Raw genomic sequence first — 24,399 nt, forward strand, 5'->3', positions numbered from 1 at the left:
CAAATGCGTGTAAATCTATCACCTCTTATCTCCATGTTCCTCTGGAAGTTGTGGACCGTGGTGGTGACGATGAGATGAGTGCCGGCGCTCATGGTGAGGATGCTGATGGTGTTGACTATGGTGATGTATCTGATGATGAGCCATTGCCTATGTTCTTGCTTTTTCTCAGAAAGATAATATAACTGAATTGAATAGTTCTTGAGTTGTAAAACTGTTGCAATTTCCTTGATTCCAGAGCAACAAATGTCCTCTGCCTCTCAGTGTAATGGGAAGTACTGTGGGAATAGATATGTTAGAGTTAAAAAAAAGTAGCAAAAAGACAAATGTTGTGCACAAGCATGGCTGACAATTAAAACTATTAGAACATCTGAATAAATTACTGACATTTTAAGCATTGACATTTAGATCATCTAAACAAAAGTGTTCATATAAAATATACTTGATCTAAGACAAATAAACAGGAATTAAAAAAAATCTTAAATACTTAAAAGTTCATTTTATTGCTCTACATTAAAAAGAAAACGTTAGCTGGTTGCAATATCTTACCGGAAAATGGTTACAGAGAAACGAAGCCAGACTTCCTCAAGGGATCTACGAAAAATAAGTATTGTGTAATACCAATTTAAAAGCACAATTGCAATACTTAATTCCAAAGGGGGAAAAATACGAAAATGCCTATTATAAGCCACACCAAACAAATGCTGCGTGTTTGAAGTGTTCGGGAGAGATGATGAGAGCTGTGCTATTTTCACAACTTTTCTATCCATGTCTGTCCGTCCCCTTTATTTGACATGGCTGATTTTCCAGCAGCCATCAGAACAGTGTGAGCATCAGATGTCAATAATTCCTATCACTGTCTGAAGTGCCCATGGCAAATTTGTGCAACAATGGTAACAGCATCAATTTAAAGCTAAAATAACTCTTGAAGGGGAGATTATTTTCCATTATAGGCAGTGGCCACTTTATTATTATTATTGGGGCATCAGGTTAAATAAGCTGCATGCATGATTTTATTCAATTATATGTATTTTTAGGTCCTTAGAGATTATTCATAAATGTTTAAAAAAAGAGTTCATCTTTTGATTTGACCTTGTATATGGTTGTTAGGTCATATAAATAAAACGTTGATAAATTAGTAACCTTTTTTTTTTTGCTCTATGGTTCATAGTTTCCTTTGCTTCAGGCCTGGGCTTGTGTCTGTCATCACTATTGATGCATATGTTAATGCAACAGAGATGAGGATGGAATCATTGAGAATCAATTTAAATTTACAACATTAAACACACGTTCACAGGCACATGTTTTCCCTCACCATCCATGCCAAGATTTAACAATGTGAAACATCAGAATCACTTCACTGGAGACCTAAATGTCAAAAACATTGATGAAGCTAAATATGATTCAGAAAAAAAGATGAATACATAACTTCACACAAGTTCAGTGTTTATAACAAATACAATCACAGATGGTACTACTTCATATTACTCACAGCCATTGTCATATAAATAAGAAATAATCGACCTTTAAAGTATATAGACTGAATGTTCACAGAAAAACAAGCTACATGTAAATAATCATCAAGACTTGCAGTATTAAAGCGACTTGCCCTATGCTTTAGGTATTATGAAATGCATTTTGCATGAATTTTGTTGCGTCACACGAACAAATAAAGTGTAAAAAAGGACAAAATTCCACTATTTATTGCAAATCCCATTGATTTTCTTGGTTTTGTCTTTCCTGAGCAGTGGCTAAAATATGGATACGTTCATCTCAGAGAAGTCCAGCTTTCTTAAAAGTCTTTCTCAATACCTGACAATGTCTATTTAGAGGACCGGAGTGCAAATTCTGACTGGAACTTCAGTTTATTTATCACTTTCTAAAGTTTCATTAAACTGCATATTTTAAATGTAATTTAAGATTCTACTAATTATTTGTTGCAAAACAATATAGAGACCATGCTCTGCTGCACTGTCTAACAATGCCATTTATTTTAAGACTGTACTCCTAAAGTAATGCAACCTCTTGTACCTTTTTGCTTAACACATATGGCTGTTTTAATGCTAATATACACTGTAAAAAAACAACAACTATTTTTCAAGTTGTAAATACATTACTGGAATACGTTTTACAAGAAAATACTGTTTCAGTCTTTCTACTTCAAAAACTAATGTTTAATTTAATGTATTTCTTGCTGTTTCTTTGTAATTATTTGCGGAATTTACATGAGTGGAAATTGTTTCAAAGTCAATCCTAACTTTTTCAGTGCAGTTTTAGATGAAAGACAATATCCAACTGTGATGACCATATTCATAAGAGCCAAAAACACCTTTTGCTTAAATATAAACCAGCATCATAGGGAATTATAAACTCGTATTATAAGCGTATGAGCAGATCTCGTGTTTCGTGTATGATGCGTTTCCTATTCGTTCATTCCATTCCGTGCTAGAGACGATCAATGATAAATTGTGTAACACTGGTCAGGCACCCAATCATAATCAATGTCAAACTGCAATGAGATTTAACCTTCAGAAAAAACAAATGAACACAGACGCAAACACAGCTGTGCCCTGTCCAGCCGAGCCAAACCAGGACGATCATTTCCCATCAACTTCCTCTTATTATATAATGCAGAATGCAGAAGGACAATGACTTCATTGCCAGCATGTCTTCAGGAAATATTCACCTCTCATTGATACAGCCAAATTAGATTTAGCAATATTTTGTAATGTTATTCTACTAAAATACACACACACACACACACATATATACATATATATATATATATATATATATATATATATATATATATATATATATATATACCGCATTGATAAGTATAAACCTGTATGAGTTTCTTTTCTCTGTTGAACTCAAAAGATGATATTTTAACCCTCTGGGGTCCTTCGGCCCAAATGGACCCGAAGCATTTAAATATTTATCGTGGTAAATATTTATGGTGCTTTATCGGAATGGTCCGAAATGTGGTGACTTTGTTGGTACTTGGCATATGAACACCCAAAAAAATTGGGGACAGGATTTGAATAGTCTAAGTGGTTGTAAAAAAAATAGTCACACTCAGGACCTTCGGGTCCAAATGGACCCGCATAGGAAATGAATGGGAAATTGGCAAAAATGTGAAAATACAGAGTTATTTTGTGCGTACAATCTACAAATCAGCCACGATCCAGAAAAAAAAGCACACAACAGTGAAGGGGTGAATCTATAAAACATCAAGAGTGCAAAACAGACACATCCACACACACTTTTATACACATACACTAATAAATTCAGATTACATATGGGTTTTGAACTTTTAAAATGCTCAGTTTGTCCACCAGATGGCATCCATCTCATTTCAAAAATTGCTTTCATGAGGCCTAGGCTTGACTCTAAAATGAAATACAGCTTTAAAAAAAAATTAAATATATTTTTTTCATTTCTATTATATTCAATGGGGAAAAAATGGGTCATAATTATTGCATTAATATTAATTATAAATCCTTTTTATTTTTGAAATTATCTCAAAACACCAAAAAAGAAAAGAAAAAATATTATAAAAAACAAGTAAAAAAAAAAAGAAGATGATTTTTTTTCATAAATATTAATCCCACCCTTCCAGCCCATTTGGACCCGAAGGTCCTGAGTGTGACTCTGAAATGAAGGACCCCAGAGGGTTAAAGAATATCGGTAACCAAACAGTAGTATGGCTCCGTTGACTTCCATAGTATTTTTTTTTACTACTATGGAAGTCAATGGGGACCAAAAACTGTTTGGTTACCTGAACATTCTTCACAATATCTTCTTTTTGAGTTCAACAGAAGAAAGAAACTCACACAGGTTTCAATTTTCGATTCTGGGTGAACTATCCTTTTAACAGCCCAGGCTAGATGAAGTTTGCAGTTAAAGAGATTCACACTAAAGATATACATGTGGTCAAAGTGAGTCACTCGTGTTCAGTTGCTTGATTGATTGCACAATGAAACTTTGGGGAACACCATTTCGACATTCTACTATCTATAAGTAACTTTGCAACTACATGTCAACTTATTCTAACCCGAACCTAACGGTCTACTAATATGCTACTGCGAGCTAGTTCACATGAAATAATGAAAGATAGTTGACATGTAGTAACTTATAGTTAATAGAATGTCTAAAGTGGAGTATAGAAATAAAGTGTAACCAAACTGTGTGATGGTCTCACAACTGTTAGTCTCATTTATTTCCCTCTCATTACATAAAAGATCAGACAACAAAAGACCATGTTAAATAAGACAACATTTATTTTAAACAAATATGAATGGCAGTATAACAGTCGACTTCAGCATGTCAACAGATCTCTCTACACACAGGCACTGATGTTATAGAGCAGTCAGGTTCTGTTATTGATGGATGGATTGAGACAGACCGCACAACAAATGCTCTGAAACCATGTTAGAACATATTAACAATAGATGAACAAATGAATACATCGATGATCAAGTGCTCTCTAGTGGTGAGGCACAGGAAAACATCAAGCAAAGATAGCTCGCAGAACTCAGCATACTGTTTTCCACAGGTTCCTATGTTCATCTAAAAACATTTAAAATATCTATAGCTCAACTAATCTAGAATTTAAAGTCTATTAAAGTTTCAAAGTAAATGAGCCTTTATGGGAATTTAACCAGACATAATTTATGAATATAAATGTAATATGAGAAGAATATGTTCTGCTGCCAAAGGATCAGAGGAAAAACTGTTTGTGTTTACTATAAAATTTTTGCATTTTACAATCTCTTACTCCTCCAAAATGCTATTTATTAAAACATTAGGCCACTACAGTTGTGTAGTGATGAAATACATTAACACACATTTAAGGAACGAGACAAAGACAACCTACAAAGGGCTAAATTGATTTTAACCAACTGATCCATCTAATATGAGAAATTGAAATAAAGACCACCTTCAACAATATGTTTTTAATGGTGAAATCTCTGAATATTGACTGTAGAATTGTGAAATAATCAAATTATATAAGAACAAAACTACCGGTACATTTGTTTGATCTTTTAAAATGTGCTTTAGTTAATCCATCACGATTTTGCAAGCAGGAACAAACAGATGACAATAAGCATAATGAAAAATACTTAACCTAGAGGTTGATATGACGTGTCCTGAAAATGTCCAGAGCGCGTGAAGCTCTTTTTGAAATTTCATTCAACAAACAGATCAAAACTTTCCGCTTCCTCAAACTCTGCATTCAACTTTGCGGCAAGAAAATCCAACTCTGACATCTGAAAGAGCAAAGGGAATACATCGAAAGTCATTTACGCAACTTCATTTGGTGAAGCAGAAATTACACACTACTATGGCAAGCCGTTTTAACTTTTATTCATTTCCAGGATATGAATTGTTGATATCAACAATTAAATTTTTGATATCAACAATTAAATTTTCACTAGTGAAATGTCACCATAGACTGCCATTCAAAATCAATTGTTGATATCAAGAATTGATTTCTTACTAGTAGAAATATAATTTTTGATATCAATAATTACATTGTTACTAGTAAAAATGGGAATTCCTGATATCAATAATTAAATTATCACTAGTCTAAATGTCTATTCTTGATATCAACAACTGAATTGCTAACTAGTAAAAAAATTTCATTTTTGATATCTGAAAATGTATTTCTGATATCAATATTATTTCAGATATCTAAAATGGCTTTCTTACTAGTAACAATCACATTCATGATATCAGAAATTAACATTGTCACTAGTGAAAATTGAATTATTGATATCAAAAATGAACATTGTTACTAGTAGCAATTCAATTCTTGATATCAAAAATAAAGGTTTTTACTAGTAAGAATTGTATTTCTGATATGTGAAATTGGAATTTCAACTAGTAAGAAATAAATTCTTGATATCAAGAATTGATTTTGAATGGCAGCCTATGGTGACATTTCACTAGTGAAAATACAATTACAGATATCAAGAATTATAGTTTTTACTAGTTGCAATTCAATTGTTGATATCAAGAATTATCATTTTAACTAGTGAAAATGTAAATGTTGATGTCAAGAATTAGCATTGTTACGAGTGAAAATGTAATTCCTGATATCAAAAATTGCCATTGTTACAAGTAGAAATATTACTACTAAAATAATATTACTTCACCTTTAAATTGATTGAGATGTTTTATATAATACGGAAGCTCGTTTCTGCCACTGAATAAAAAAAGGTTTTCTTCTCACAATTGCAAGTTTAGATCTCATAATTCTAACTTTTATCTTGCAATTGTTGTTGTTTGTTTCTACCACGGTAATTGCGACATTTTATCTCACAATTTAGACTTTTTTTCTCAGAATCCAGAGATCAAATCTCACGTTTATAAACTCTGAATTGTGCGAGAAATATCTCACAATTCTCCGTTTAAACAGGACAAAAAGTCACAACAACCTTCTTCATATTTTTATTCCATGGCAGAAATGGAGTCCTTCCCCGACTCTCTCTCACCTTAATCTGTTGAACGCGCTTCCTCCTGGTGGTCTTCTTCCCCAGACAAACACCAGGGATGTTTGGATCCACTTCAGGGGGGTGTGACGCACTGTCCTCAGCAGCGGAGACGTTGAAAGACCCCAGGGAGAAGGACGCAGAGCCTAAAGCAACTATTCGAGATTTCTCTGTTTTACGCATCACCTCTGGTGTCTGCAGCCTCTCGAAACCAAACAGGGTCTCTCGGCCGTTGGGAGAAGAGGAAGGTGCAGGCTGGCATTTGGGGCTTTCAAAGGACTTGTCCCCCACACTCAGGCGACTGTAGGAGCGCCGCACTTTTTGGGACCAGACGGGGTCCTGCTGGGCTTCTCTGGGCTGAGATGAGGGTGATAGAGGCGGCAGGATGGGCGAGAGGACCACGGTCTGGGGCGCTGTTGCTACCGCTGGGGACGATGTCAAGACTTTGGAGAGCTTTGTTGGCACTTCACCTGAACGTTCCACATTCTCCTTGTTACTGTCAGACGAGGCCTTGAAGAACATTTCCATATGATAACATTATCTTTTGGAGGTACAGTTAAAAAAAAAAAGCATATTGGTCTTGTCAGAATTACCTGAGTTTTCCTGGGTGCAATCTTCCTCACAGTGATCGAGCGTTTCACAGCCACAGGTGGAGCCTTAAAAGTGAAAGACATTATATTACACATCTATTATAAAGAACTAAATCACCAAGTTTACAGTTTTTAAATTCTTTATTATTACAAGGACAATGCATATTAACATGACAAGTCAAAATATGCCAGAGTTAGCCAAAAGGCTAGTTTTCATCTGCAGTCCTAGGCCAGATGTACAATAGGCAACCTAAAAATACAATGTAATACAACAATTGAATTAAAACATAACAGAATACAACAAACCACACAATTTCCAAAACCCAAAAAAATATCAATGTTGACATATTTGCATGCTAAAAAGCCAAGTTTTAAAAGAAGAACGAAATTCATTATAACTATTTAATTCTCTAACTGATGTTGGGATGTCATTCCATTCTTTTGAGGCTTTAATGGAGAAGGCAGACTGGCTAAAAGCGGTTTTCCTGAAATTAATTACACAGTCCCTTCTAAGTGAACCTCTAGTGAGACGACTGTTATCCGATCTTAAACTCAGAAACTCACTAAGAGGTGGTCGGGGCCAGGCCATTAAGAATTTTATAAGCTAAACAGCCATTTGAAAACTTAAAGTTTTCCCAACTCAACAATTTATATTTAGATAAAATTTTACAATGATGAAAATGACGTGGTTTCTTATCAAAACATTTTAGCGTTTGTTTATATAAAGTCTGTATTGGTAGCAAGGTGGAGTGTTTAGCCTGAGACCAAGTAGTGAGACAACAATTCATATGTGAGAATATCATAGAGTGCATAAACATTTTGGCAGCTTGGGTAGACATTGAATTCCTGATATATCGGAAATTAGATAAATTTTATTTTATTTTCTTGACAGTTTTTGAAATGTGAGAAGTAAACTTAAGTTTGGAGTCAATGATAATACCAAGATATTTAAATTCTGAAACAATTTCAATTTTTTTACCGGTAACAAATATGTCCGGATCAACTGCAGAGTTGGTGGTTTTACTAAAAAACAAACCCACTGTTTTGGAGAGATTTAACTGAAGGCTACTGTGGTTTAACCATTCACTAATTTTAACCATAGCATTTGTAAGTTTGGATGCCACTGCTGCTTTTGATGTTCCATGTATGTATAAAACAGTGTCGTCTGCATACATTTGAACTCTCACTTCTGGGCACGCACGCGGCAAGTCATTAATATACATGCAAAACAAAAGGGGGCCCAATATAGACCCTTGGGGCACTCCAGTAGACAACTGAAGAGGTTCAGATTGAAAGCTGCCAATACGTACAGTTTGAGATCGTTGAGAAAGATAAGATTCTACCCACTTAAGAGCATTATTTGAAAAATTAAAATGAGATAGTTTAGACAGTAAAATATTGTGATTAACAGTGTCAAAGGCTTTCCTAAGATCTAAAAAAATAGCTCCAACAAACTTGTGCCTATCAAGCAATGATTTAATATTTTCGATAAAAAAACAGTTCGCTGTCTCAGTGGAGTAATTTGACCTAAATCCAAATTGTAATGGATGAAGGGAACATACCGAGTTATTCAAGTGATTCCTAATCTGTTGAAACACCCATTTTTCTAAAACCTTAGATATTACTGGCAGAATGCTAATAGGTCTATAGTTGGAAATAATTTGTCTGTCTCCTGATTTAAATAAAGGGGAAACAATAGCTAATTTCCAAGCATTTGGGAATTCCCCCACAGAGATCGATTGATTTATAATTTTTGTGATCGGGATAATCAATGACGAACCTAATTCTTTCAACATTGTATTATCCATACCAAAGACAACTTTCGCTTTAGAAATATTAAGTGAACTGATTAAAGATTCTATATTACTTTCAGTAGCGCTGGAAAACACAAGGCTGTGCTCTGACGACAAGATAGGGCATTTACTAATATCTATGTGTGAGAAACCCTGTGCAATAGATGCCACAGAGTCTCCAAAATAGTTGTTAAAAGCTGTAGCAACCACGATTGGATCAGAAATACTTTTCCCATTTAACATAAGATCAACAGGTTTTCTGTCTTTATGTTCCTACCCCAGCAATTTATTTAATTGATCCCAAATCAATTTTGAATTGCCCCCTGCATTGTTTATAATAGTCAGAAAAAAATCAGCCCTTGACTTTCTTAACTGAGATGTAACTTTATTTCTCAACATTGCAAAACAGTGTTTATCAGTACTTAATTTAGAATTATTAGCCTTTTTTTTTGCAAGATCACGTTCTTTCATCATATTAAAAATTTCAGCAGTAATCCATGGGAGACTATTCTTATAATTTCTGTTTCTAAATTTTTGGGTAAACTCCTTAATAAAATACTGCAGTCTACTTGTAAGCACTGTACTTCCATCATGTATATCTTTCCCAGCTAGCAAATTACTCCAGTTAAACCTGTTTATTGTATCTATAAAATGACCCCGTACTTTGTTGGGTATTCTAGATACTTCTTTCTCCTTAACAGTTGAAATACAAAACCTTCTGCTAGTTAACTTTCTAGTTACCAGAACTAGATTATGGTCCGATAGTCCTGTGATCATATTAAAGGATTTTGTAATTCTTTCTGGCTTATTGCAAAAGATTAAGTCAATCTGCGTTTCAGTATTATGAGTTTTTCTTGTAGGACCCTTGACTACCTGTGTTAAATCAAAATTATCACATATTTGTTTAAGATTTTTCCTGGCTACTCTATCTTCCCAATTAACATTAAAATCCCCCATTATTAATACCTCTTTTTCAAAGTTGCATCTTAGAAGCATACTACGAAAGTTTTCATAAAAATCAACTTTGGCAGAGGGAGGGCGATAGATTACAATCAAACTAAAAAACATTTGTGGCGATAATATAATTTTCAATCCAATACATTCCAAGTCACAATTTGACAAGTTAATTTCCTCACATTGAATGTTATTTTTTAAATACACCAAAACACCACCACCTTTAGATCTCACTCTATCATTTCTATAAATTTGATAACCTGGTATGGTGATAGCTGCAAAGGGTGAATTCTCATGAAGCCAGGTTTCGGACAGACATAAGAAATCCAAATTAGAGTCCATTAACAAATGTCGAATTTGTTCATTTTTAGATATGAGACTACGTACATTCAGATGACCACCAAATAAGCCCTTTGGTTTTATGCTGGGGTCCCATAATATTTTACAGTTGTTCACAGTTCTGACGACGTTCCATTTCCTATTTTTTACTACTGCTCGGTTTGTCGTCAATTTGCATGATTTCTAGTGAACTCACATAGACTGTAAAATTGAATTGCATTTTAAATCCCTTCCGTGTTTCGTGAACTCACCACAACTTTAGAGGCCAGATTTTCATCATTTGCAGACAATCTGCAGGACCTCCTTCGTGATGGACTGTTTCCATTTGACTCTGAGCACAAACAACATTTGTGTTTTAAAAAGACAACAATATTTGTGATATACTAACACAAAGTAGAACATTTTAGTATCATAAAGCCATTTTAACTTTCACTCCCATACGACCATTCGGTAGCATTAGACAGTAGCAGCCCTGTTAAAGACTTAATATCATGCTCGTACATACTAACGTTACAGAAATAAGTTAACACTCACTTCTGATTTGATCGCTGCTTTTCCTCGAAGTTAATCGAGTAGTTTTGTTGCTCATCTTGCAAGACAATCCAGATCCAGACACTAAAGCAGTAACGTTAACGTTAAGCTAACACTATGAACACACGAGAAACTTAAAATGCGACAACCACAGCAATGCTGCATGTATGCTAACAGAGCTGTACCTGTGTTTTACGTATAGTAGTCGATATCTGACTGTGTTGTATGGGATAATATCAAACAAAAACACGTAATAAAAAAATCTGTCTCTTTGGATATAAACGATTCTGCTCTTCTTTCAAATTCGCCCGCCTTCCCATGTAGTAGCAGGACATGGCGGAGGCGAGGGGGTGGGGCTAAACAACTACTTCCGGTGGGTTAAAACGTGTCTTCCTTTGGGGGGGCGCTTGGCACCATAAACGCATTCAAATATCAGAATGTTCTTGGTTGATACTGTTAGACTATAAAAAGTATATTTTAAATGTAATTAATCGAAGTGTTACTTCCTGTCACACATACAAAAACTGGCCAAAGTAATATCGCTGGAAAAAAAGAGTAACAGGCAGAACGTGAACGTGAAATAGAGTACAGAGAACATGTTTTCCTTTGCTATCATATGAACAATTATTTCTTGGTTATGTCTCTTTGCTATTTTTCCATCTCATTTATTCTGAAGATAAATAGGTGGTACAAATAAGAGCGAAGTCTGGTGGTGAGTTGAGGTGGTGGGACAGGTAAATGTCACCATGAATTCAGAACAGACAATACTTTTTATTTCATTTTTTATATTGCAGTATTTACTATTAATTATTTAGCCGTGCTAAAAAAAATGTATTTACAATTATTTTTTTACAATTGATTTTTAATCAAAATAATACTCTTCTCTGATGACGTGTTTACTGGCGCGAGGGCGGGGCAACCTGTCACTCACATGAGATCACAATAGCAAACGGAAACGATCCGACAATCCAATAAATTCCCAATGGACACAATTAAGACTACATTTTTCATTAGGATTATGTCGGATTTAGTACGCCACAATCGGGAAGAAAAGCCTGTCGCAATTTTCTGACTGAAAAGACTTTTCTTTCCTATTAAATAAATGTGAGACGGGTCTTCGTTTTGTCTAACGGGAATTAATTAGATTTTTGTTGTTAGCTTTTGCTGGTAATTTAAATCTTTTTGTCCAACAGTAAGATAATTCATATGCATCAATAAGTAGGATTTTTTCAATTGTTTTGATTTTTTTTTTTTCAGAATTGCGTGATATAAACTCGCAATTGTGAGTTATAAAGTCAGATTGTCTGATATAAAGTTGCAATTGAGAGTTAAAGTCAAAATTGTAAGATAAATGTGCAATTCTGAAAAAAAAAAAAATCCTCAGAATTGGACTCCCTGATTGGACTTCACATTTCACAATTCTGAGAGAAAAAAAGTCAGAATTATCTTTAATTTATTTTGTGGGGGAAACAAGCTTCCATGTATAGTGTCAATGACTGATCTATAACAAGAATTTTTTTTTAATTGCTAAACAAAGATTTATGGAATGAATTCTGAACGTCATAATTTTGAATTATTAGTCAAATTTCATTTAAAACAATAAACAGAAAATGAAAACCATCATTACATTAATGATTTTGTTCTTTGTAAAGAACAACAAACTTTTTTTTTTTTTGAATAATAACATTAGTGACATAAATCTCAACGATGTTGGCAAATGATATTCAGTATAATAATGCAAGTTATAGTTGAGTGTCGATGAAGGGGTACTTGATCTTTACCGTGTGGCCAGTGAGGTACATAAAGAAAAAAAATGTTTGGGAAAAATAGTTCACTCTTAAGATTGACAACATCAGTCAATTTTATTTGAAAACGATGTTTATTGTGACTCACTGCTTCGTTTATCAGGCAGTTTCATTTTGAAAAACATGTCTGGCTTTGAGAAGAGCCAAATAGCCCTACGTTTTCTACAGACAGTTCAGGAAGTTCTTCAGGGACATACACACATTTTTTAGAGCAGCACATTAGAATTAACATATAACACGACAAAGATTTGTTTTGCACTTAAAATATATTTTATGAAGTTTCATTCCATAAGATTTTCCCCATTTGACCTTTAAACAAATAAATGTCTCAAACAACCAGGGAAACATGCTGACTTTCCTGAAAACAGTCCCCCCTTCATACACTCCAGATCTCCACAACATATAATAAAGTAACAAAAACAGTAAGATGATGGTAACTTGTTTTTTTTTCCACAATTCTTTTTGGGCAAACGCTTTCCTTACAGTCATCCTGAAAGATAAGTCATTGAAACAGACACATTTACTCGTTTATTTGTTGAGAAATAATGAAATTTTCACAATCCTAGAATAACTTACTCTTTATATTATTACTTCTCATACAGTATCCAAACTCTGTGACGTGTGAAAGGCTGTTGAGAAGTCAAGCCTCCCATCCACTAGAGGTCAGCACTGAAGTTCGAACACCTGAACCCAAAGACCTTTAAAGAGAGAACCTCAATTTCCACATTTCCTGGTTAACCATAAAAACAATGAGCATTTAAGGTACTTTCAATGTACTCTTTCCTCCGAACAGTCATTCAGTGCAATAAAGGCAGGTAAAATCGCCACTGAGTAAACTATTGATGCTTGCTTTAAAGTGACTGAAAGGTTTAGGCTTATATGGTGGTAAACACACAAGTGAAAAACCACACAAACTCACGATAGTCTTTTGTGCACTGTTTGATTCAAGGCATAGTATTGCAAGTATAAATGCTGCGGGATCATGGTAGCAAAACCCTAGAAAGTTTGATCGTCGTTGCAGGACTCTGTCCAGTGGCCGAAGACCTCGCAGATGTCGCAGTAAGGTCGTTCATCGCTGGGACTGCCGTGGTAGGTGGTGTGCGGGGGGGAATCTAGCATCTGGTCCTGCGTGGGACAGTCTTCGGTGTCGTGTTGGTCGAAGCAGTCGCATATGTCACAGAAGAGACGGGGAGGAGGTTTCTTTTTAATCGCCGTCTCAGCATGACTAGGTAGAAAAGACAAAGCCCATATAATAACCCAATATACTTGTGTAAAACAACATTCTATTTGCATATTAACATGATAAACTGAACAAGGCGAAACATGGATAACCCAAGCTGAAATCCAATTCAAATCAATATATGAGAATTAAGTAATTGACATTAAAGTAACACTCTTTACATTTAGGAATACGCCTCTATAAATATAAGTACACACAATGGGTCTCATTCATGAAACATTCGTAAATATGCGAGTGATTTGAGCGTAAAGAGACCTTCCCGAAAACTCATCTCCTGATTCACAACAACTTCGTAAACGTCAGATGTGATAGTGAAATGTGTGTGTGTGTGTGTGTTAATGAATTCCAATCAGTCGTAAATGGGATGCGCGTGCACGCCCATTCTCAATTACCATAAATCCCGCCCATTGAATCCGACTGACAACTATATATGGGCATCATATTATGACAACAAACGAAGGATTTCAACATGTCTTCTCAAAAGCGAATGAAAAAGAAAAATTTCTCAGATGCAGAAATCGAAGTTTTATTATCAGAAGTTCATTCAAAACACCACAGCACATTACAGATGCAGTTAATGGAGTTTCATCTGTTAATCAAACAGTCCCAGAAGTAAAAAGAAATTACCGTATGTATAATATTTTTTCAAAATGCTGTGTAAATATGTACCCGATTAAGGTGAATTAAAATGAGCAAAACATTTGGATGTTAAACTCACTATTTACGTGTGGCTGGGAGCAGGTGTAGATTTCTTTCGTACCAACTAACATTTGGAAAATATGAACATTTTAATGAATCGGAAAATTTACGCCAGAACCACTTTACACACGATTTACACAAAAATTCGTTCTGCTCGCGTTTCATGAATGAGACCCATTGACTTTTTGTTTGAAGAACTACAAAATCTTTATGTTGGTCAACTAATATAAAACCAGTAATTATAGTAATTAAGTTAACTGAAACGTTTGTTGTGTTTGAAGATTAAATGAGCGAGTTCAAACTGAGTCTTGGGATTGTATGCTGGGATTTAAAGGAATAAAAAAGCACCTGTTGTGTGTGTCCATTTCAGTTGCACCGTTCCCGTTGAGCGCTGCTTCTGCCATCTTCTCTAGTTTGGATTTTAGGTCTTCGTTCTTCCGCTGCAGATCCACAATAACCGTGTTCAGGAACTCAACCTTTCCCAAAGAAATCAGCAAAGTCAATTAACATGATTCAATAAACCCAGAGAAGTTGCTTTTAGAGATTATATTATGGCATCTATTCTGATACCATTGTTGATATGTAATATTGCAATGCCAACTTGTTAAAAAAAAATTTCTATTTTTAGGATTTTTTAGATATCCGTGAATGACTTGTGATGTGTTTTTTTGCTTGTTTTTTTTACTTTTGTAGATTTTTTTTTTTACTAAGCATGGAAAAATGTAACATCAGCCTGTCAAATCATTTTGAGTCAAAAAATTAAAATGACAAACGGACAACAAGATGAACACTGGTGAATTTTCTTGGTTTGATCCAGTAAAGTCCAGTCTGAGTCGTGTTCGACAATCACTATCACTAAAGTTTTGCCATGAAATCACTCTGCGTGTATGATTTCTTTTTTTTTCTTAATTTTGTATTTCAGAAAAAATAATAGGGGAAATAGTCTGGAAACACAATTTATCCATTCAGTTTTAATTGTCCATAGTTTTTTCAGACCTGGAAATTACTCTAATCAAATTCCATGCTTTTCTAAACTGCGTAGGGACCCTGTATTATACATGGTTAATGCAAAAAAGTGTGTGAAAAGCCTACAAAAAAAAAAAAAAAAACTATTACTAATTTCTAGAAACTAAAGAACTTTTTAAAAAAACACTGTAATTGACCCTTCGCTAAGCCACGCCCGAAAACCGCCACTGGCCAATCGTGGCTTAGCAACCGTAACTAGGCGCGGGAGGTCTGTCAAGCTTTCGAGCGAGGGAAACATGCCGACGCGTTGTGCGTATGGATTGTGCAAATCTGATACCCGGGATTCTAAAAGTTTGGACGGTGGGGTGGCATTTTTTCTCTTCCCGAAACCTAAAAGCCAAAGGGGAGAAATCCCGGGCGTGGATCAAGCAGTGTGGAGACCCATTCACAACTAAATGTCGACAGGATTAACAAAACAAAAAAACGCCTATTGCTTGGAAATAATGGCGGTTCTTTGTTCATAATGCATATATTTGAACGTAAAATAAGACGATTAAAGGCAAGACGGAGGCTCACTGACATACTTTAAAATATATTTCAGCATTTTGTTAATCGACGGCCTACTAACGTTACCCCTGTAACTTTACCCCAATCCGATCGCGGCTCTCCCGGTGTTAGATTGATGGATAAACTGTTTGATTTGTAATTATTAGATTATTTTCACATTTCACTTACTCTGCTGTGCATGAACATAGCTGTTCAATTTGTGTGTTTCCCATGTGAATGGTCTGCTAAGGAGGCGGCTGCTGCTTGCACTGGGACCTAACGTTATAGGCTTTAGCTTCAATTTTGATGAAATTATTCTCTAATCGGTTGCATATTATGTCGTGGATATATCCCTCGAATGCATACTGCTGACCCTTTTTGTCTTGCTCTCTCAGATATTTCACCTGTTCGCCAAAAATGACTAATTATCTCCTAGGGAATGCCTGACACCGGGGCATTCACACTGTAATAGACGTGGCAGCCGCGAAAGCTTGACAGGCGTAGCAACAGTAACTAAGGAGTAGGGATGGGAATCGAGAACCGGTTCTAAATTTTACGATCCATCGATATTGTATGCCCTCGACGTTAACGAGTCCTCTTATCGATGCTCCTGCTCTGAGTCAGCCATAGTATGTATACAGACCGTGAACTCACAACTGTCCCTTTTGTCCTTTATCAAGCACCATAGCACCGCGTTCAAAGCTAATCTTTGTCCTGCAAAGTCTTATTTGATCAGACAGTGAGTAAAATTGTCTCTCTCTGGTAATGTAGATGAACCGCTGCGCTTGTGACAGGGCGCATGTTAAACTGATCGAGCAGAGAGAGAGAGAGAGAGAGAGAGAGAGAGAGAGAGAGAGAGAGAGAGAGAGAGAGAGAGAGAGAGAGAGAGAGAGAGAGAGAGAGAGAGAGAGAGAGAGAGAGAGAGAGAGAGAGAGAGAGAGAGAGCCCCGGTCGCGCGCACGCACTCTCTCTCTTCGGAGCTAGGCGAAAGTAGGCTTCACCGTCTCAAAACTAAGCGCTGTCTTGCTCTCTCCCTCGCACATATGAATCAAAATAAACGACACGATGGTAAGGTCGGGAGACTAAAGTTTTATGTGGAGCATTCGGAGATTTGTTTTTCCTGAATTGCCGCTGGGTGTGAATTGTGCTAAAATACGTTGCCTTATCTTCTCTGAAAAGTGTTCCGCACATTCAGCTGACATAATCACACTTCAAATAAACGAAAAAAACGATCCAGTTATGAAATGTTTTCTGTGATGACACACATCTTGTGGGATGTCCCAACTGCCGGGATAATCACACAACGCGCACACGTCCGATAATGACACGTCCAATTCGCGAACTAATGACTGATTTGAACCGATTCGTTTTAATGAATGGTTAAATCAACTGATCTTTCCAACACTGAACTCACGGGACGTTTAATAGGTGTATAACTAATCGGTAACACTTTACAATAAGGTTCCATTTATTACATAAATTACATAAAAAGTACAGTTTGCTTAGTCAAGTGTAAGCTTTAAAACAAATAAAACAACTTGTTTTTTCCCCCGAAAAAGACTACTTTTTCCCACACAGTGCTATCAGGAATCGATAAGAGAATCGTTAAAGAATCGGATCGATAAGCAGAATCGTTAGTGGCATTGATATTGATAAAATCTTATCAATTCCCATCCCTACTAAGGAGGGCGGGGCTTAGCGAAGGGTCAATTGTTTGCCTAAACAATGCTCACTCTTGTAGGTCAGTGGGCCAAAAGAGCAGTATGTCAAATATAATGATGCCTTTTATGTGTGATGGGAAAAAGGTCCAGTCTGCATACCTGATGCTCAGCATTCTCCTTCGCCTCCCGCCATATTTTTAAGGCAGAATCATCTGGTTGGGATGTAAAACACACATGCAAACCGGTCATGTAGATTAAACAAAATCTATTTAATTTTACATTTAACCCGTGATATTTATTTTTAACTGATTTAATAGAAACATGTTGGTTTAAACTAACTCTAAAATCACGTGTGGAGTGTTACCTGAGCCGTCATCTCCCTTGCCGGTGACCTGAACGTCAGCTCGACTCCTCTCGAGAGCCTTCAGTCGCTCCTGAAGCTGAGTGTTCTCACTCTTGTGTGATTTCAGATTGGACTGAAGCGCTTGTGTCGTGTCACGCAGACCTGCTATCTGCTTGCAAGAACCACATACACACACACAAAATTGAGCAAAACTGAAATTTGCACATACAAACTCTAATCCAAAAGGATGTTACCTCATTTCTAAGAGAGTCTAATTCTTTGTCCTTTTCTGAGATCAAGGCACTCTGTGTTTGGAGAGATTGCTGAAGTGCTTCCTTCTCCTTTTCTGTCTCTTTTGTTAAAGTGCTTTCCCTGTACAGAAGACAGATTGTATGTGTGCATTCTGCATCCATTAAAACGGCAATATAGAGTCAGAATGTCTATATTAAAACAACAAAGCAAGGACTTCTATTTATAGTAGTCAAAATTGCTGTACATTTCCTGTACTTGCTTACCTCATTTTTAGCTTTTTCAATTGACTGTTGAGGCCGTCACGCTCCTTTTTGAGCTGCATTAAGAGTGAACAGAATATAATATTTATGCAAAATAAAAAGGCAAAATCCTTATTAGTATTACTATTTTCAGCTTCTTTAAAAAAATTTTTTTTTTACTTATTATAAAGTCTGGTGCACTTTTCCGCTTTTTCTGCCTAAATACCACGCACTTAGACATGTTTTGTTTTGCTTATATGAGCAATTTAAAGGTGAATTTATCTGAAAATTAATACAAATAAACTGGCATGGAAAAAGATTAACATCATATTTAAGCAATATTATAGTTTGCCAAATCCTGTGCAGTGTCATTAATGCCTCAGTTGAAATCAGGTAAAAGTAATAAAAAGCTTGATTTCAGATTTCTCTTTTCTACAGACCTGTAGCTGTCTGCCTATTCATGGCATAAACTTGCACACTACTAAATATTTGAGATACTTAAAACGCTGTTACTTAAAACGTAACCCTACGTATAAACCAAATATTTAAGGAAGCCTACAATAACATTTATTACTATAAATATTTTACAATTAAAATATAGCCACAAGCAGCAATTATCAGGGTCCAAGCACCAAAAGTTCATATGAACAAATAAGTGATACTGGTGATTTCCTTGTATTGTTCCAAATATTATGTGTTTTTACTGCAAAGTCAACTTGAATCTTGAATCTCCACTGATACTGAGAGTTAGGGTTTGATGAAAATCAAATCAAATCAAATCAAACAAAAATATATGATAGTTCAAAAAGGAAATCAGGAAAAATTTAACCTGATGATAAAAATTAGACCTAAAAAGATTTATTAGCCATCAACATTAGTTTTACAGCCCTCATCTGTCATTCACAATTTGTGATATTTGGCAAGTTTCCTCAGACTGTCCTGTTGGACATGTGCACCAAATTTTGTGAAGTTTGGACATTCCATTCACAAAATATATAATAGTAATTTATAATTAGTCATTATAGGCCACACCCACAAATATATCAGCCTAATTTGAAGAAACTTGACATGTCCTCAGAATCTCCTGATGTCTATGTGCATCATGTTTTGTTTAGTTTGGACATTGCGTTCTGCAGATATATGCAAGTTAGCAAAAAATGGGCATTCATTTGCTCGTATCTTCACAACACTTTGACCAATCAAAATTATTAACTTTGATAACTTTCCATAACCCTCAAGTCATGGTTGTCATAACACACACTAAGTTAGGTATAAATACACTAAAGTGTCGCAAAGATATACAGGTCCTTCTAAAAAAATTAGCATATTGTGATAAAGTTAATTATTTTCCATAATGTAATGATAAAAATTAAACTTGCACACCAACTGAAATATTTCAGGTCTTTTATTGTTTTAATACTGATGATTTTGGCATACAGCTCATGAAAACCCCAAATTCCTGTCTCAAAAAATTCGCATATTTCATCCGACCAATAAAAGAAGTGTTTTTAATACAAAAAAAAAAAGTCAACCTTCAAATAATTATGTTCAGTTATGCACTCAGTAGTCAAAACTTGGTCGGGAATCCTTTTGCAGAAATGACTGCTTCAATGCGGCGTGGCATGGAGGCAATCAGCCTGTGGCACTGCGGAGGTGTTATGGAGGCCCAGGATGCTTCGATAGCGGCCTTAAAGGACAACTCCGGTGCAAAATGAACCTCGGGTGTAATAACACATTGGTACAGACTAAATCGTTCCCTGAGATTTGTTTTCATGATAATCGAATGTAAAGAGTTTTATCTCTAAAAACAGTTTAGCTTATAACGCTAGTATATTGGGCATCGAGTAAGCAAAAAGAGATCGCTAGTTAATACCATTAACAAGGCTCAAATTAGCCCCACACTAACACGGCAGCATAATGAGTGTCCTTACATGCAAACCGAAGCATTGAGAACTTTGTAAGTGTATAGACAGTTTAATAAGAAGATACTTTACACAGACAGTACAGCTAGCGCATACAGACAGCAGCCATCTTGGAAAACAGTCTCGATCAGTCAAACCACGAACACGGTGATACGTGAGCTGAACTGTGACTTGGAATCTCATATGGTCCGTTGTTTCCGGAAGAAAGCACTGAGCGCATAAGAGAAGCACTGAACGCAACAGAGAAAATAAAAAAATAAATATAATTGATCTTATCTTCAATATCTACACGTACTGTTCGCTCACCTTCGTGGTTCGATTGATCGAGACTTTTTTCCAAGATGGCTGCTGTCTGTATGCGCTAACTGTACTGTCTGTGTAAAGTATCTTCTTATTAAACTGTCTATACACTTACAAAGTTCTCAATGCTTCGGTTTGCATGTAAGGACACTCATTATGCTGCCGTGTTAGTGTGGGGCTAATTTGAGCCTTGTTAATGGTATTAACTAGCGATCTCTTTTTGCTTACTCGATGCACAATATACTAGCGTTATAAGCTAAACTGTTTTTAGAGATAAAACTCTTTATATTCGATTATCATGAAAACAAATCTCAGGGAACGATTTAGTCTGTACCAATGTGTTATTACACCCGAGGTTCATTTTGCACCGGAGTTGTCCTTTAAGCTCATCCAGAGTGTTGGGTCTTGCGTCTCTCAACTTTCTCTTCACAATATCCCACATATTCTCTATGGGGTTCAGGTCAGGAGAGCTGGCAGGCCAATTGAGCACAGTAATACCATGGTCAGTAAACCATTTACCAGTGGTTTTGGCACTGTGAGCAGGTGCCAGGTCGTGCTGAAAAATGAAATCTTCATCTCCATAAAGTTTTTCAGCAGATGGAAGCATGAAGTACTCCAAAATCTCCTGATAGCTAGCTGCATTGACCCTGCCCTTGATAAAACCCAGTGCACCAACACCAGCAGCTGACATGGCAGCCCAGACCATCACTGACTGTGGGTACTTGACACTGGACTTCAGGCATTTTGGCATTTCCTTCTCCCCAGTCTTCCTCCAGACTCTGGCACCTTGATTTCCGACATGCAAAACTGAGCAACAGTCCAGTGCTGCTTCTCTGTAGCCCAGGTCAGGCGCTTCTGCCGCTGTTTCTGGTTCAAAAGTGGCTTGACCTAGGGAATGCGGCACCTGTAGCCCATTTCCTGCACACGCCTGTGCACGGTGGCTCTGGATGTTTCTACTCCAGACTCAGTCCACTGCTTCCGCAGGTCCCCCAAGGTCTGGAATCGGTCCTTCTCCACAATCTTCCTCAGGGTCCGGTCACCTCTTCTCGTTGTGCAGCGTTTTTTGCCACACTTTTTCCTTCCCACAGACTTTCCACTGAGGTGCCTTGATACAGCACTCTGGGAACAGCCTATTTGTTCAGAAATTTCTTTCTGTCTTACCCTCTTGCTTGAGGGTGTCAATGATGGCCTTCTGGACAGCAGTCAGGTCGGCAGTCTTACCCATGATTGCGGTTTTGAGTAATGAAACAGGCTGGAAGTTTTTAAAAGCCTCAGTAATCTTTTGCAGGTGTTTAGAATTAATTAGTTGATTCAGATGATTAGGTTAATAGCTCGTTTAGAGACCCTTTTCATGATATGCTAATTTTTTGAGACAGGAATTTTGGGTTTTCATGAGCTGTATGCCAAAATCATCAGTATTAAAACAATAAAAGACCTGAAATATTTCAGTTGGTGTGCAATGAATCTAAAATATATGAAAGTTTAATTTTTATCATTACATTATGGAAAATAATGAACTTTATCACAATATGCTAATTTTTTGAGAAGGACCTGTAGAAGAAATTTCAATGCGTTCTTCGTCAAATTAATTTAATTCCATATTGTTTGTTGACATGCTCTTAACATGATCTGGTTTGATTATTGTTTTAAAAAGTAGGTTTTTCTGAAAATCGGAAGAAAAATGGGAATATATTGGCATTTGGTGGCACTGACTAGAAGTTTTGAGTTAGAGAATCCAAATTAGCTGTGGTTAATGTTCAGACTGTCCAGTAAATTTCATAACTTTCATGCAAGCGGTTCTATGGCCTGCTATAGACTCAATTGCGAGAGGAGGAGGAAACTAACAACAAGCTTTTGGTGCTTGGCTGCTAATAATAATAATAATAATAAATCTGAGCGAAAACAATAGGGTTTCATGGTTCACGCTCAAACCCCAAATAAGAAAATCCTACAAATACACTAGGATTCCAGCACTTTGTTCTTGGACCCCTTAATAACTTCTGCCCATTACATTAAAGCCAGCTCTTGATTGCATAAAGCCACCAAATTAATTTACATTGGATGTTAAAATATGTTCTCAAACTGGGATAACCACTGTGTAATGTGACAATTCTTCTCGAATATCATAAAAAAAAAAACAAAAAAAAACATTATATAAACAGCCATAATACCTCATTTCTCAGAGAGTCTAATTCTTTGTCCTTTTCTGAGACCAAGGCACTCTGTGTTTGGAGAGATTCCTGAAGTGCTGCTTTCTCCTTTTCTGTCTCTTTTGTTAAAGTGCTTTCCCTGTACAGAAGACAGATTATATGATGTGTGCATTCAGCATTCATTTGGGGGTTGAAAAAGTCCCTCTATACATGACACCATTACAAACCAGTTTGGTTTCCTTACCTCATTTTCATCTCCTTCAACTGATCATTGAGGTTGTCACACTCCTTTTTGAGCTTCATTAAGAGTGAATAACATTTAGCTTTAGATTAATCATCACAACGTAGTATTAAAACGATTTAAGGCATAAAATATTAACATTAAACATGCACAACATCAGCATTAAAATCGACCAAAAATGAATTCAGCTCAATTATCTGGACACTGAAAACTTTTCAGATGCAAAACAAAATCAAATCACACATTATACAGTAAACATACATTTAGTAGAATGTTACTGTCTTTGTGGCTGCTGGCAAGGTCCATGGTTAGCTTGTCCTTCTCATTTCTCAGAGCATCCACCGCCTGGCTTTTTTCAGCAGCTGCTTGCTTTAACTCCTCACTGAAACACAACCAGCAATCAATCATAAAACAGTGTGAAGGATTCTTACACCACTTCTAAAAACAACTCTAAATAAAAGCAGTTGTCAACGACTCTAACCGTTCCTCGAAAGCTGTAGTGCACATGTAAATGGGTCGACTGTAGGGTCTGAAACTGCTCAGTACGTTATCATTGTGCCATCTATGAATTAGGCTAACAAGAATAATGCAAAACTACAGGTGTGATGGCATGAATTTAGTCAAAGGATGTGGTTTTCACACTGACCATTATAAAGGGGTGTAAATATTTGACCTGACAATTCTTTAAACTGTGAAATCTGGATGGGGAAAAAATATATGCATTAGAATATATTATTAAAGCATCTGTGCTGGAGATAGATAAAAGTTTACCTTTAAATAATTGTATTTTGAATGCGTTATACACTAGGTATTATAATTGGTTATTAAAATCCATAATCAATACATGGACGCCCTTTTCCTCCCCTAGTTTTATACATAGTTGAATTAAAAGTCAATGAAATACCAGTAAAAGATTGAGATAAGACTTTAAACTGAGTGAAAAACTCTTAACAATATAAAAGATAATTATCAAAGATTATTAGTTTTGTTTATAATTTAGCATTACGCCAGCTAGCACAGCTATATTTATGGTGAAAAAAATAGAAAAAGTAAATAAATAAATCATGGTAACACTTTAGTTTAGGGTTCAAGATGTTTATTAGCATTCATATTACTAGAATATTGGCTGTTTATTAGTACTTATAAAGGACATATTAATGCCTTATTCTGCATGACCATATTTTACATTCCTTAATCCTCCTACCCAATTCCTAAACTTAACAACTACCTTAATAACTATTAGTAAGCAGTTATTGGGGGTTTATTGAAGCAAAAGTCGTAGTTAATAGTTAGTTAATAGTGAGAAGTGGACCCTAAACTAAAGTGTGGCCTAA

General features: G+C 35.9%; 2 protein-coding genes across 7 annotated transcripts in view; both read right to left on the reverse strand.

The window, feature by feature from the left end:
• Window positions 1-4,936: 4,936 nt before the first annotated feature.
• cdca5 (cell division cycle associated 5) lies at window positions 4,937-11,000 on the reverse strand. Its single transcript, XM_056247354.1, has 5 exons — window positions 10,705-11,000; window positions 10,422-10,501; window positions 7,088-7,150; window positions 6,498-7,004; window positions 4,937-5,270 (listed from the first exon to the last, which is right to left on the reverse strand). The coding sequence occupies exons 1-5, from the start codon at window positions 10,757-10,759 to the stop codon at window positions 5,190-5,192; spliced, it is 786 nt and encodes a 261-aa protein (XP_056103329.1). The 5' UTR covers window positions 10,760-11,000; the 3' UTR covers window positions 4,937-5,189.
• Window positions 11,001-12,664: 1,664 nt separating this feature from the next.
• clip1a (CAP-GLY domain containing linker protein 1a) overlaps window positions 12,665-24,399 on the reverse strand; it is a 61,968-nt gene continuing 50,233 nt past the window's right edge. For 4 of the 6 annotated variants that reach the window (XM_056247357.1, XM_056247356.1, XM_056247359.1 and 1 more), the window contains 9 exons: window positions 23,327-23,447; window positions 23,069-23,121; window positions 22,846-22,963; window positions 18,477-18,529; window positions 18,216-18,333; window positions 17,983-18,130; window positions 17,778-17,830; window positions 14,794-14,921; window positions 12,665-13,731 (listed from right to left, as the gene is read on the reverse strand). In XM_056247357.1, coding sequence (XP_056103332.1) covers window positions 13,503-13,731; window positions 14,794-14,921; window positions 17,778-17,830; window positions 17,983-18,130; window positions 18,216-18,333; window positions 18,477-18,529; window positions 22,846-22,963; window positions 23,069-23,121; window positions 23,327-23,447 — 1,021 coding nt within the window. In that variant the 3' untranslated portion in view covers window positions 12,665-13,502. The remainder of the gene's footprint in view (window positions 13,732-14,793; window positions 14,922-17,777; window positions 17,831-17,982; window positions 18,131-18,215; window positions 18,334-18,476; window positions 18,530-22,845; window positions 22,964-23,068; window positions 23,122-23,326; window positions 23,448-24,399) is intronic. The other 2 variants (XM_056247358.1, XM_056247360.1) reach the window with 2 other exon arrangements.

Source organism: Rhinichthys klamathensis, unplaced genomic scaffold (assembly GCF_029890125.1).
Source record: "Rhinichthys klamathensis goyatoka isolate OS25496 unplaced genomic scaffold, OSU_Roscu_1.1 h1tg000046l_1, whole genome shotgun sequence".
Classification (NCBI taxonomy): Eukaryota; Metazoa; Chordata; class Actinopteri; order Cypriniformes; family Leuciscidae; genus Rhinichthys; species Rhinichthys klamathensis.